The sequence below is a fragment of the Gallus gallus genome, chromosome 7, assembly GCF_016699485.2.
Source record: "Gallus gallus isolate bGalGal1 chromosome 7, bGalGal1.mat.broiler.GRCg7b, whole genome shotgun sequence".
NCBI classification, from domain to species: Eukaryota; Metazoa; Chordata; class Aves; order Galliformes; family Phasianidae; genus Gallus; species Gallus gallus.
In genome coordinates this window covers 3,236,746-3,251,566 of record NC_052538.1, presented here as the reverse complement: position 1 = coordinate 3,251,566, position 14,821 = coordinate 3,236,746, and the positions used below count along the sequence as shown (strand labels likewise).

At 42.0% G+C, this 14,821-nt stretch overlaps 1 protein-coding gene across 8 annotated transcripts in view; it reads left to right on the top strand.

The window, feature by feature from the left end:
* The window catches only part of ERBB4 (erb-b2 receptor tyrosine kinase 4), a 491,485-nt gene that overhangs the window by 373,568 nt on the left and 103,096 nt on the right, over positions 1 to 14,821 (top strand). For all 8 annotated transcript variants that reach the window (XM_015289117.4, XM_015289115.4, XM_015289118.4 and 5 more), the window contains 3 exon segments: positions 10,153 to 10,285; positions 12,240 to 12,362; positions 12,762 to 12,860. In XM_015289117.4, the coding sequence (XP_015144603.1) occupies positions 10,153 to 10,285; positions 12,240 to 12,362; positions 12,762 to 12,860 (355 nt within the window).

Below are 14,821 nucleotides of genomic sequence, written 5' to 3'. Positions count from 1 at the left end.
TCTGGGTAGCCTGTTCCAATGACACAAAAAACCCCAACAAACCTTCTTATATCCAGTCTAAATCTCCCTTCTTTTACCTTGAAGCCATTTCCCCTTGTCCTGTCACAACAGACCCTGCTAACGGGTCTATCCTGTTCTTTATTTTAGCTTCCCTTGAGATACTGACAGGCCGCTCTCACCTCTCCCCATAGCCTTCTCTTCTCCAGGCTGCACAGCCCCAGCTCTCAGTCTGTCCTTGCAGGGGAGGTGTTGCATCCCTGGGATCGCTCCAACAAGTCCCTCATCTTTCCTGAGCTGAGGAGTCCACATCTGGATGCAGTATTCCAGGTGAAGTCTCACCAGTGCAGAGTAAAGGAGTGAGATCACCTCCCTCACCCTGCTGGCAATGCTTCCACTGATGCAGCCCAGGGTATGGTTGGCTTCCTGGGCTGGGAGGGCACATTGCTGGCTCATGGCCAGCTTCCCATCCACCTGTACCCCCAGGTCCTTGTAGGCAGGGCTATTTTCTATCCTTTCATACCCCAGCTTGTACTGATAGTAGTAGTTGTCATGACCCAGTACAAGATGTCGTGCTTAGCTTTGTTGAACCTCATAAGATTTGATAAGATGTTCTCCGGTTTTACCTGTATATAGCCTGAAAACATAAATTGCTAAACTAATGAAACCAGCTCTAGTTTAGAAGCAATTAGCTAACATTTGTCCAAGCTAGCTGTGCTTGCTGTGGAAAGCAGTATTACAGCAGATACCATATGCGAAAGCATTATCACAAATAACTGTGACTGTGCAGGAATGTTACTCGTGAGAGTAAATCAAGCCATCAGACCAAATAAATTGATCTTACTATCATTTTTTTCTTGTCATGCAGTAAAGTCACGTAACAGTGATGTGGTGGAATGTCACATGAATTACCTGTATTTTGGGACTTTTTAGATGAGTTTCAAATACCTGTGTTCAAATAGTGAGAAGGAGAGATCTTAGTAGCAAACTTATTTCCCATGCAGCTCCTTCTTTCTGTTACTTCAGCTTACTTTGCTTCTCTTCTGTAATGTAAATCTGTGAAGCATTGGGCTGCAGTATTAATGGCGTGTAGGTCTCCCTGCTTCTTGTACAGGATTCTGGGCAGTGGTGTGGTTGAAGTGGTGTCTGTTGGCTGTGAAGCCTGGGGCTGGGCCTGGAAACACGTTGAACTACTGCTATAGTAGTAGGGTCCCAGTTGCAGGAAAGCTAAAATTGTAAGAGCGCTAAGGAGGTCTGCTAGGCCAAGCTTCTTTCTGATAGCAGAACTAACTATGACTGGTAGGCATTTGTGTGCAGAAAAAATGGGTTTTGATCACTGAAGTATCAAGACTTGAATTGCAGAGAAAGCAAGGTTGAATCCTCTGGACGCAGTAAGGTATCAAATGATGGAGTAGTTCTTGGGAGGACTCTGAGAAGCTGGTGTTTTAGGAAGCTTCGGGAAGGAACATGGCAAAAGAATAGTATCAGGTTGGGATAAGATTGAGAATTGGCAAAAGAAAATGAGGGCAGTGATGTACAGGAGGGGAAAAAAGGAGGAGAAAGAAAGGTAAAGAAAAGAACTCAGGATGGACTCGATCTCAATAGGTCCCTTCCAGCCCCTACAGTTCTGTCATTCTGTGATGGAAATAAGGTTTCGCATTCTAGTAGTAGTGGTAGCTGATCCATATGGCGTATTTGACGCTGTTTGTTGTGTCCCAGTCTTCCTTAAAGAAACATGAAGGTTTCAGAAATTAGCTCTTTCCCTGCCTTTCATGGTTCCTCGCAGGAAAGGAAGAAAAGAGTATTGCATTAAAAATGGACCACTGGATGCTGATAAATGCAGTCTCAATCTCAGTAAGGATCACAAAGTACAGATTGCAGAGACGGCATCCTTGCTTCAAAACAGCCCCAACACCTGTAGCTAATTTTTCCCTTCTTTGTGGCAGTGATACCCTCAGCACATAAATGACTTGGGTGCAGGTTAGGTTCAGTGCCGTTCCACTACTTCAACTTGGTGCAAACTGTCTCTATTTGGATTTTTGGGATCAGCCAGCGGATCAGACTCCAGATGTCCAAATTGCATGCTCTGGGACATATCAGTCATCTTTTAAACAGCAGACATTGAAAATGAAGGAGTTCTTTTCCCTTACCAAGAAAATGTTGGTTAGAAAAATTACTAGGCTATAACAATGTGTGTATGTATTCCCTCTAGTTGGTTTCATTAACTGTTTTGTACACCTCACTTGAACGCTGCAAATACATACATTTTTCAAGCGTGATGAGAGGCGATCCCTCTCCCTTTCCTCAGTTATAGTGGGGAACCTGGGGGGGATGTTTGAACTTTCTCTGTCCTGAGCCCAAGTGGGCCTCAAAGTTGTGACATAAAATGCACAGAAGGTCGGCAGGGTCTGCTGTCTGCCAGAGGGGCTGATATGTAGATGTCTGTTCATGTGTGCTTTTACCCTGGATGCTGGGTGTGCTCCATTCAGAGCATTTAATAGCTACTGGAGTAGAAGTATTTAAATATTTGGATGAGGCAGTACCTGCAATAAATCCTGGAATGTTGTAGCATACTGAAATTCAAGAGAAAGCAGAGCTGTTTTACTAAATCATCATTGGCCTTTATGTGGGCCATACTGTACTTCACAATAATTGCAGTAAAACAGCTGTTGCGGAGACTAGGTTATGCTGAGCCATATCCTTGCCACGGACGCAAGCTGTTCTTCTAATCAAGTCACATCTGTGACTGTCAGGATGCTCAGAGGTTGCTGTGTACGTAGACACACGCAAAGCATCATCGGAGCTGAGAACAGAAGCTGGGGGTAATATTCAAAGCTGAATTTTTAAAATTATTTTTATTTGTTTTTTCTTTTGAGTGTCCTGTAGGGTCACTGCTGATAGTGTGATGACTGAATTAAAATCAAGAGGAGTTGCAAGATTCACTTATTTCTCTCTTTTCCTTTTGGTAGTGTAAGATCTACTGGAGAGGACTGCTGTGTTACAGGTATAGACTTCAAGGGCATGTCCAGGTGTAGGAATGGTCCTGCACAAGCTTTGCATCAAAAAGAGGATCTCAGTTTTTCTTCTACCTATGAGTTTTTTTTCCTCATAATCAAATGACACTTTTTAACAGTTGATATAGTTTATGTAAGGCATTTAAACAGATACGATGGTATCCTTGTAATATTATAGTGATAAATCACAGAATGGCCCAGGTTGGAAGGGCCCTTGAGGGGCTGTGAAACTCCATCCCTGCCCCCAGCCTCCACTTTTAATACCAGACCAGGCTGCCCAGGGCCCCATCCAACCTGGCCTTGAACACCTCCAGGGATGGGGCATCCACAGCCTCTCTGACAGCCCATTCCAGCACCTCAGCACCCTCATAGTCAAGAACTTCCCCCTGCCATCCAACCTAAATCATCCCTCCTTCAACTTAAAAATCATTTCCCCTTGTCCTGCCAGTAATGCTCAGAAACCAATTCCTTATGCCCTAATCTTTATCAACTTTGATTTTGCTTGGTACTTACAAGCCTTGGCCACATTTACTCCATCCTGTGCTCTACAAAGATGAATTGTACGTATTTAGAAACTGTCATGAGGAGAAGCAAAAATGCATGTTCCAGTTAACAACAGCGTTGTGGTCATTGGGAGGCACTTATATCTCCAGTATTGGAGAGCATTTATGCCAGTGTGGAATGAAATGTTAATATGTTTTAGACTTTGAAAGCAAAAGTCTTAATCCTCTCTACAAGCACGTCATATGGGGGCAGATTTCCAAATGCAGTTAAAATGCAACCTACAAATCCTCTGTTCGCTCTGACTTTGATCTCAAACATAGGTCTCAGAGATGATTTAATGCCACCCCTTGTTAAATAGAGCTCAGCTGAAACCCACGTAAGCTCTGCGTTTATCACAAAACACCTGATTGGATATGACAAGATACTTGAAGATCAGGAACGCAGCGTGACAGTTCTGTTCTCATCAGTTTATCATGTCCCATTTTGTATGGCTTTTTTCCCAGCTCTGCCAGTGTCCGGTGCTGAACTTACCTTAGGCTGACTGCTCACCGATGTGAAGAGGCTTGTTCACCTTAGCCAGGTTGCACATAGGACTTTAGGTGCAGAACCAGGGCAGGAATGGGAACTGGGACTGTCCTAATGTGCATGCTGAGAAGCATGAGTCAGAAAGATTTTGGAGAGAGGCAGCCTGTGACAATCTCAGGCTTCATCCCCAGTGCAGTCCTTGAAAGTTCATTGCTGTGAAATATTCCTGGAGCTTGTGCAAGCAAGCAGTGTCCCATTGGATTCCAGGCTGGAACAGGAAAGAGCCTGCTGTTCACAACCACTTAGACACTGACTGAAACTGTGCTGTGCTGCTTCAGTCTCCTGAAAGACTCTCAGGTAAGGCTGGTTTTCCAAGGAGTGATCAAGAGAGACAGCTACACAGAGACTGAGGATTTCATGTGGTTGTGCATGGGTTTCAGTATTTGTATGCTGAATGGCTCAGTACAGATAACGCTTTACTGATGGGTTTTTGGAATATACACTGGGTACCAAAATATTACAGTGATGAAAGCATTATAGAATCTGCAGGGACTGTCTGTGGTCAGTGCCTGTGGTCAGTTTTATGCTAGGAGGTACACTCTGTGTTACCCAGCCCCAGTCAAGTTTTGGTTGACTACTGATTTAATACAGACACTACATTGTGTAGTTCTCCAGCTCCCCAAGCCTCAGGCTGCTTTAATGTGGTGCTCATGAGCACAAATCAGTGCTGCTAGACCAAGTGGTCTCTCAGCATATGATGTCCTGCAGCAGAATGCACTTTGTAGCTCTGTTTGAGAAAAGCATGTGTTCTAATTAATAATTTCTCATACACAAATAATTGTAGAGCCTGTTGACTCCAGCTGGTTGCAGAGAAGGCTGTGTGCTGCGGGTTGAGTTTATAGCCTCTAATAGGAATGCTTTATGCAGAGAGAGGCTCTTTGAGCTAATGTTGATGGGTTTGGTTTCAGAACAGTCCATCAGCACCTGTGGTCATTACCGGGCTGGTTTTCTTTACTTGAAGCAAAATATTAATCTTTGCAAAGAAAACAGGAAATATGATAAGTTTATAAAGATGATTGTTCTTTTGCTTGATGAACTGGCTTCACCTGTGGGTCCCATCTAGTGGATTTTACTGGCTTTCTGTCACAGATGAATCGATCCGCATTACGTGAGGCCTGACTTGGAATATTTTACAAGGAACATTAATCCGTTTACTTAAAGCACAAGCCTCAAAACAGAGTCGCTGTGCAAGCTTTTAACAAGTGTTCCTTCCTCATGTTGTGGCAGAAGAGAACAATCTCAGCCTTAAAGTATCACAGCAGATATCAGATGGACTTTCAGTTTTACGGGGTGAGCGACCCATGGAAAGCCTCTGTATTGACGCTGCAGTTAGTGGCATTTCAGTATTTATTCCCAGTCAGCTGTATGAACAGGGAGTTAAAGCAGATTTCTTAGTAATTTATGGGGAAAATAAGAGAAATGTCATTGTTCTCCTAAATTATTTAAATCACTGCTCGGTTTTGATTCATCATAATAGCACAGTCGTTCTCAACAGCACCCCTTGATCAGTGGGACGTCTATTCTGCTCATGGCTGGGAACTGTGGCTCTCATTTGGTGAAGATGGTGAACAGCTTTGAGTCACCTAGCAACATGCTAAGGTACTCACCTAACTGCAGGCTGGGCAGAGCGGGTTGAAAAGTCATGGCTAAAACTACCTGCCACTGAGGTTGTAAGTAAAGCCAGGTGACAGTCTGATGGAATGCAGTTTGCCTGTATCTAGATTTAAACGTGGAATTGGTAGGCATCGTGAGATCAGTTGTCAGTTACAGTTTGTGATTGTGTGATAAAAGCTAATCTGAACATAAAGGTGACATTGCTCGGTGTTTAAACACCCTCAGATTAGGCGGAGAAAAGGAGAAGGGACTCTTTCTTGTCCAAAACAGAGCGCATCTTAACATGAATAATCCTGGCTGAGTTCTTTCTGCCCATGGGGAGCACTGTTCTGTGAGCACCAGACGCCGGGAGTTGTGGATGTAGAGGCTGCCAGGGAGTGCTGCACAGCACAGAGAAGCTATTAAGCATACTCAAATTTGCTTCCCACCCTGGCTGTTTATTTTGTGTAGTTTAAATGCTAAGATTAGCATTCCAGGATTAACAAAATCCCTTGGATCTCTGAAAATGCATATTGTAAGTTGACTGAATTCCCCTCTTAGGGAAGGGGTGAGGAATGCAGGAGGTGTGAATTGTCCATGTCAAAAAAGAGTGCCTTGAAGAAGAAGAATGGAGTTGCACAGATAAAATCTGAAGTAGAGAGCTGGGAAATGTTGAATCATAGAATTACTCAGGTTGGAAAGGACCTCAAAGATCATCAAGTCCAACCGCAGCCTAACCATAGTACCCTAACTCTAACAACCCTCTGCTAAGTCATATCTCTGAGCACCACATCCACACGGCTCTTAAACACCTCCAGGATGTTGAGGCAGGAACAGAAAGCTTGGTTTCAAAGCTCAGTTCATTAGGTGGATTAATGCCAAGGATGTGCAAACAGGTGTCTTCTCAGCTTTACTCCATGGACCACAGCACTGCTTCCTTTCCCTTCTGTGCTGTCCTCCAATCTAGAGTAGATGTAGACACTGGAGTAGAGTCAGTCTAGAGTGAGTAGGCCATGTACTCGTTGAGGTCAGTAATTAGGCTTTAATATCTGACTCTTGGAGCACTGTGGGAATTGCAAATGTGTTGATGTTTTGGCGTGGATGTAAATATACAGGCCACCCTGTTGAGCATCCTTGTCCATCTTGGAACGCCGACTTTGAACGTCTTGTCTCAAATTCAGTGGGCAGGAGTGGGTAAATTCTATACACATTTACAAAGAAAAATATGTATTTCTCCTAAGGGAACACTAGAATCTTACTTCTGAATTTGAGCCCATTACACACAGTTTGCAGTTGAGGAGGCAGGATTTTTCACATGTAGTGCTTTTTTTTCTCTCTGCCTACCTCCCTTGTCCAGGCATTAATTGAGTATTCTGTCCTCAGCCGAGGGAGGGGTGACGGATAGCAAATTAATTATGTGGGATTGAATTATGATTCAGAGCCATATTTCTCGCACTACAGAGTCTATTTTGATGAGCATAAAAGTTCCGAAACGCCTAGTAGAGAATTTTTTACACCCTCTGGAGTAGATTTTCAGTGTGTAAAGGAAAATATTGGCTGTATCAGCAGTTTCCTGATGGTGGGTTAGTAGTGGAGCTGTAAGAAACATGAGCTAGAGTCGACCTCTGGCTGTCCATCCTTATGCTGGGTGGGTAGCAGTGATATACAACTGCTCTCCATCCTTGAGCTTAGCCTTTCTGAGCCCTAGCAGAGACAAGGGGCCTCTGTGCTTTTAAAGGTGACTTTACTAAAATCTCTTTTTGAAGACAGCGTTTTTGTCACAGCATTAACATTGCTGCTGTTAATATTGGTGAAAGTGTTTTTAAGAGGAAAGTAGTCTGTATTGGATAGATGCATTCACAGAGGTGGTTGTGGGCTATTAGTGTACCGGTAATGTAAACGGATTACATCCTTAATGCCACCAGAGGTAAGGACTTCTGTGCGTGTCCAGCAGTATGTGAAGCTGAACTGATGGTTTGGTGCATATGCTGGGAAAAAGAAAAGAAAGGGATTGGATTGAAAAACAACAACAGAATGGGAGACAAGTGAAGACTTGAAACCTAGATCTCTGGTCAGTAATACTTTGCAGGGATCTGTGTTAAACAACATTAACAGTTATCTAAAGGAAAGTTAAACAGCATTTTAGTGAAATTCACTTGAGTATTAAATTTGAGATATTGCACAGGCAAGGATGCTGGAAAGATTACACAGTTGAAGGTGTTAGCAGAATAGATAAAAAGCAAACTCAGCCTAATGAACCTAAGTCAGAATAACCCAAACGAAGTAGGAGACAAACGAAATAACTCAAGTGCTAAGGAGATAATCTGTATGTGGTTGGAAACAACAGTGAGATGTGATAGTGACGTGCACTGATGATACCAGAAAGCACTGAAGCCAGCGGCTCATCGTTTGCCACTGTGTCAAATGAAACTCATGACTGCTGTTGTCTTTGGGGCTTAGCTTTGTGTTGGCATGGCAAGGAGAAGCTGCTTAGTATACAGCTGCATCCATTTGGGTCTGTGGTGTTTCTGTGTGTTCACATTTCTATGTAAGGATGGTTGGTCTGTGAGTGAGGCAGTTCAAAAAAAAAACTTTTCTCAGTTCTTCAGCATTTAAAAACATGTCTTCTCATATGCCATAGTATTCCTGTTTTGTGGCCTTTTTAAGCTTAATGTATTTAGATTGTAGCTCCTGAAAATTCAGATCTAATAAACAATTAATGCAGATTTTGTTTTAGTGACTCAAACAAAAGTTTGATTTGGTGACCTTTATAAGTGCTTTTTTGCAATTCACTGTTAAAAAAAATGATGATTTCCTTTTAAAATCAATGAGAGTTGATCTGATGGATGTTTCCTTGAGAACCGGTTACTTATGGACTACCATTCAAATACTGTGTGGACCACTTTTAGCGTATATCGTGTCATAAAACTTGATATCAGCAGTTGTTATGGTGGTCACTAATATGCATTTCGAGGTCAGGAGGTCCTGTTTTGTCTGTCTTTGGTTTGGTGGTGGCAAAAATTCTGTGGTTGTTCGTGTATCACTTAAGAAAATATCTTTCTGCTTCAGAGCATTAGTGCTACCTTCATGGAGTTCTCTTGATGGCTAGCTTAGATATGGGCTTCAAAACGATGGGCAGTGGTGACGTAGGTACACCTGAATATAGCAAACCAGGTTAGGTAGTGCTGCATCCCACTGCTTGGCTTTGTGGTGTGATGTAAAGGACCAACAAGGGATCGGATAAATCAATTTACTGTTTCTATTGGAGACACTAAAATTTTCAATACTTGTGTGCTACTTTTATTAAGCTATAATGTATCTTTCATCTTCATTCAGACATAATGGAGGAGACTATTAAACCAGAGCAATGATACTCCTACAATCTTGGCAACTGTTAACCTATTTCCTGTAGGTAATGAGACATGATTTCTGCACCATTCTGCTCTGCAGTTGTCACGCTGCCCCTTTTATCCATCTTTTCAGCTAATCTCCAGGCACTGCAGTTGGGATGTTAAACACTGTGAGGGTTTAAGTAAGTTGCTGGCATTCTGTGGAAACAGTTAATGTAAGATGTTGGTTTGAAGGCTCCCACCCACCTTATAGAGACAGAGAAAACTGAGTGAGGGCAGAACTTGCTTCAACTTGCTCTTTGGAAGGAGCTTGTTTCTCTGCGCCTACCATGTGGGAGATTGCAGGGATAGTGGGGGACAGCACTACTTTCTTTGTGCACAGGGTGACCCTCGTTTGGTACTGCTCACAGGAGACTTTTTGGCTCCACAAAACAGGCTTGTGCTTGGGGTTTTGACTTTGCTGGAGAGAGGTAGCAGAACCATACGGGTGCAACCGTGAAACCCTCACCAGAATATTCATGTGGAATAGCAATGAACTAAGAGCCTCTAGAGGGTGTGTGGTACTAGTAATGAATTACTTTGTTGAAACATTAATATCCTCTACTTGTGCAAGGCTTGCACGTGTATGATGCCTCCAAGTTTCTCTGACACAGCATTTGTGAAGTTTCTCCTCCCTTCTCTAAACTCAGGAAGATGGATCATGTTGGTAGCTTAGGCAGTTCTTATTTTCCCCCTCGCTGCCCCATCCCATGAGTTAATGACATTAGGGCCAAAGAGTAAGTTCAGGTAAACCAGCCTCTTGCAGGAGAACTGCAAGTATCTGTATCCTCATTTTGCCATTGCAGATTTGCGTTTGCCATCAAAGTGCATGTTGTGTCTCCTTGTCCACACAACTTTTCACATGTGCATGGCAGTTTGAACAAAGTGAAATTGTTATATTGGTGGAAATCAAGAGAAGTTATTAATACGTTTCCCCTGATTTTATATTTGGGCCAACTAAGAAACCGTCACACGACAGTAAGCTTTCCAAGTGATTGTGTTTTGTGTACCCAATTGTTCTCTGGTCCGTCACCCCACCTAACAACAAAGTCTCTGATTCTGATTGCCAGAACCCCTTTGATTGCTGCGGGAGTTATTGGTGGCCTCTTCATCATCGTCATCATGGGCCTGACGTTTGCTGTGTACGTTCGACGCAAGAGCATTAAAAAGAAGAGAGCGTTGCGGAGGTTCCTGGAGACTGAGGTGAGGCTGTAGGCAGTGGAGGAGGCAACCTAGGAAATGTTTTTGAGCATAACATTTAGTCTTCATTTGCCAGCTACAGCAGAAGTGATTACTACTGTCTCCACACTCCTGTACTTTGAAGCACCTTTGATTATGATGTTAAATTAGGGTTCCCCTCTGCAAGATGGATAATCAGTCTTGGAAATATAGTTCTGTACTGATACTTCAATAAGGCTTTTTAAAAAGTGCTGTCTCCTGTTTTATTGTAGGGATCCTGCTCCCACTTACTTCCACTCTAGAGCTTGACAAAAGGATTTATGCATCTCCAATCTGTTTTCCTAAATACCTTTATACTGGCTAGAATTTGTGTTGCTTGTTGAACACTGTTCAGGTTTATAGGAAGCTTAACTTAATGCTTTTAGGTATATTAACCTTGCCGTCGTACCAGCCTCCACGTAAGCAGAAGTGATTTTCAGCAGATGGTCTTCATTGTACTGGCTTTGACAACAGCTCCTGTTCTTCATTTGGTCAGATAAAAGCTGTGGCTGGTGGCGTTTCTCCTGAGGGACTAAGGTCTTAATCGAAGCAGTAGTAGTTAGAAGGTCTTAGTATATGGGGAGGCTACTGTCTTGCCTGTGAAATGGAAGATTAAATCAGGAGTATCCTGAAATAAACACACACAGCTTCAGCTCCCTTCTCTATTTCTAGCTGGAGGTCATAATAAACCTATCTTTCTCTTGGTCATTCTCAGTAAAACCCTACAAGCATATTTTTAAAACCCACAATACTACTTTTCCCAGCCGTCCCTGTGTTGGTGGTCTGCAAGTCATATATACAGAAGCATGCTTCCAGTCTGTTTTTCTTTAATAGGGAAGCTTCTTTCTTTCACCACATTAATACTGGACATCTAATCAGGAACTAAGAGAGAGAACTATTCTTCTAAAAGTGTGGCTCTTAATAATTTCTGTGATAACCTGTCTTGTTGCTGTTTGGTTTTACGTTTTCATACTCGAGTCATTTCCAACTCTTGATATTCTTACCCAAACTAAAATAGTTTGGTCAGATGGTAAGTAGTCCATGATGCTCAAAGAGCCATAGCAGGAGTTCTGAAACCACCGAGCAGTAGCCTTGTAAACAGACGACTCTGAAATACTGCAGTGGTGTGAATCCCATTTGAGTAGGAGTAGCCCTGAATTATTTCTCTCATCTTGTAAAGGAGCAGGCTGTTTTTCATTGTTTAGTGTATTGTCCTTTTCACTTATTGTTTTAATTTATTTTTAAAGAGCCATTGCTTTTCTGGCAAACGTGGGACAGTATTGATTTCTAAAGTCATTTTTAACAGAATGTCTGACTGTGGTTTATTTGTAAAGCTTCTTGGGACATGATTGTCTTCTTGAACAAATTGCTTAATTGTGCCTCTTTTTTTTTTTCCAGCAAATTAATGGCTGTTAAAAATTGTCTCCTTTAAGTTGCTTTCTCCTTAAAGTTGTCCTCCTATATGATACAGCAGAAGTTGAGAAGAATAGTCCCTTCCCCAAAACAGCAAGAATGTGATGAGCCATTAAGTCAGGGTTATTTGAAAGAAATACGACTAACTTAAGAGGCACTAAAATGGGCAAAAAAATAATGCGGTCCATTGATAATAAATGCTGTATTTCTGTCACGTAGAAAATATTTATATTGCCTCCATTAGCAGAAGTCCTTGGGTGCATTACTGTGACACCAATTCAATTTCCAGTGTGTAATTCCTGGTGGAAATGATTACAAGTTGAGTGAGGATTTTTTTCATTCTGTTGCTCAGTTTGTCAGCATTTGATTGTTCTCTTTAAAAGTGAGAGATTCCCTCAGGAGTTGTTAGATCAGCAGTCTTTACTGTCTTATTCTGTTGTTTAACTGGACTGGTTGTTTCCAGTATAAACTTCTCATGTATTTGAAAGTGTGAAAATCCATAACACTATCGGGCTTTACTTCCTAGCTTGTGGAACCCTTGACTCCAAGTGGTACGGCACCCAACCAAGCTCAGCTTCGTATCCTGAAGGAAACTGAGCTGAAACGAGTGAAGGTTCTTGGCTCTGGAGCCTTTGGAACAGTATACAAGGTAAGAGTCTTCTCCGTGCAGCAGCGACTAGCCTCGTTTAACCAGTGAGCAGTCAAGTTCTGGCCTCATTGCTGGTGATACTCACTAGTGGGAGTTTTGCAGTAGCTTCAGTGAGTTTAACATCAGATTCTAGGATAAAATACTCCAGTGTTTTATTTAATCTTGTGGGAGTCAATAGGTAGTGAAAAAATGTGCATCTTTGATGTGCTTACATCGTTCCATTTAAAGACAATTGTCTTCTTTTTTTGCTTTTAATAGCTTATTTTGTGTATTTTCAGTTTTGATGTTCAGAATTGAACTTCGTGATATGACAAAATACATCAAAAAGAAATGCAACTGAGTGAAATTTTTATGATTGTTGTCTTATTAGTCTTCTGGCATTTTGTCTTATCTTTCTAGGGTATTTGGGTCCCCGAGGGAGAAACCGTTAAGATTCCTGTGGCCATTAAGATCCTTAATGAGACCACTGGTCCCAAAGCCAACGTGGAGTTTATGGACGTAAGTCACTTTGAGTCTTGGGGGGATCTTTCTTCAGTCCACAGAGGTTGTAAAGAGTAATTTCTGCTAGTTGTTTTTCTTAAATAGTTGAAGGAGTTTTTTTCACAGGACCAATATCATGCTGATGTTTAACATGTGCTACAACATGATGGCCTACAAACAAAAGCAGCTGAGTTTTAATAGGGGCATGTCCTTCTGTTAGTCCTTGATAAGCTGTCTCTGTGTTCATGCATTCTCTATGGTAGCAATGCTATCAAACAATAAGCACCAAACAAGTTTACACCTCAGCTGGAGGTAGATCACTGCTGCTTCTTTGAAGAAGAAGAGCTGGACTAATAGTACAGGGCAGTGCGCTGCCCTGGTCAGATTATTGCTTGTAGATAATAGTATTCTGGAACCCCAAGCATGTGGTAACGTCAGTGCCAAGGTGGGTTTTTCAACATGCAGTTGTCATGGGCCTCAGGATGTCTGGAGTTCACTTATACATGGTCATTCCATCACTGGAAGGCTCATCACTTCTCTGTCTCATGTGCCAGCAATTTTTCATTTCTATGACAGAGAGTATAGAGGTGAGAGAAGGAATTGCAGGGGAGCATCTTACCATGTATGCAAGTCTTCACTGGTGTAGAACTCACAGGAACAGAAACTTAAGTGTCTTCTGCTTCTGTTTCCCTGAAAGCTCAGCACTAAGTCTGGGAGCAGTCAGCAGCAGTAAAACATAACAGGGAGGAAAAAATGAAATAGGCCCAATTTAAAAATTCTTTTGGCTTTACTAATCTAAAACACTTAATAGAAGGTCAAGATCATCATTTTTATGGATGTTCTTTGTTCAGTCTTTTGCTTTGTGTCAAGATTAAGCCTCACTGGCGCTGAATGTTTGTGTCCAAATCAGAGGCAGTATTTTGACAAATAATAGCAATTTGCATTTTTTTGTAAGACTCTCCTGTGAACTTGAAAATTACATAGGACTTCTAAATTCCAAAGTTCTGTTTAGTGTACAGCCTTAATTTGATAAGCATTAATGAGACTATAAGCCTTAAGGAGATTGTACTCCCATTATATGATCTACTCCTACATCTAGAAATTAATAACAATGTACAGTTACAGCTCTAGCTGTTTCAAGCAAGTGATCACGAATTCTCACAATGGAACTAAAGCTGGGTGTAGACCAAGGTGCTTTCCTATGCACCTGCACATTTATGTCGATGACATTTAATAATCATTGTGTACAAACAAACATAAAATGGGCTCTGTTTGGATGAAATGAATTGCACTAAAGGGATAAAGAGGATTAGATGTTTGCTTAAAGGACAAAATAATGATCAATGGCAAAGCTCCAGAAAGAGGAGATCTGGTGTTCAGTGGTCCATTGAAGTGAATGCCTAGAGAGTGGAGGGCTACTGCATGCAAGCCGCGTGTGTGCTATTTGATGTCAGTAGACAGTGATGCAGATTCCATTTTCAAGTAAATGGAATTGATATTGCCGTATGAAAGTCACTGGAAGAGTACGGTTTGTACTAGATGAGGAGCTGACCTTCTGATAGTTTGATATTGATTAACCTTGAGGCACGTCGCAAAGAACGTGTAAGATCCTCCTTAAAAGACCAAGTTGATTGAGGTTTCCTAGCTCAGCGTCATCAGCTGACTTACTTCACTGGGCCTCATTTTCCTCCAGTGTATGCATCTGATGAGTGGCTGAGAAGTGGAGAAATTTTCTTGGATACTATAGAGCTTTTCACCATGTAATACGCAGCCACACTGGGAGAGGTTTCTCCTTAACGTTCTCTTGTGAGCCTCTGATCTAGCAGTAATCAGGTGGGGGAATGGTGTGGGTTATTGTGAGTCCTAAAGGTCAATAATAACCTGAAGGTTACTTTTAATCATAGCTAAAAAGAATTAGACCCCATCGTCAGCTGATAGTCCTTCTCATTGTTAATTCTAAGATGCTTTGTATCCACACT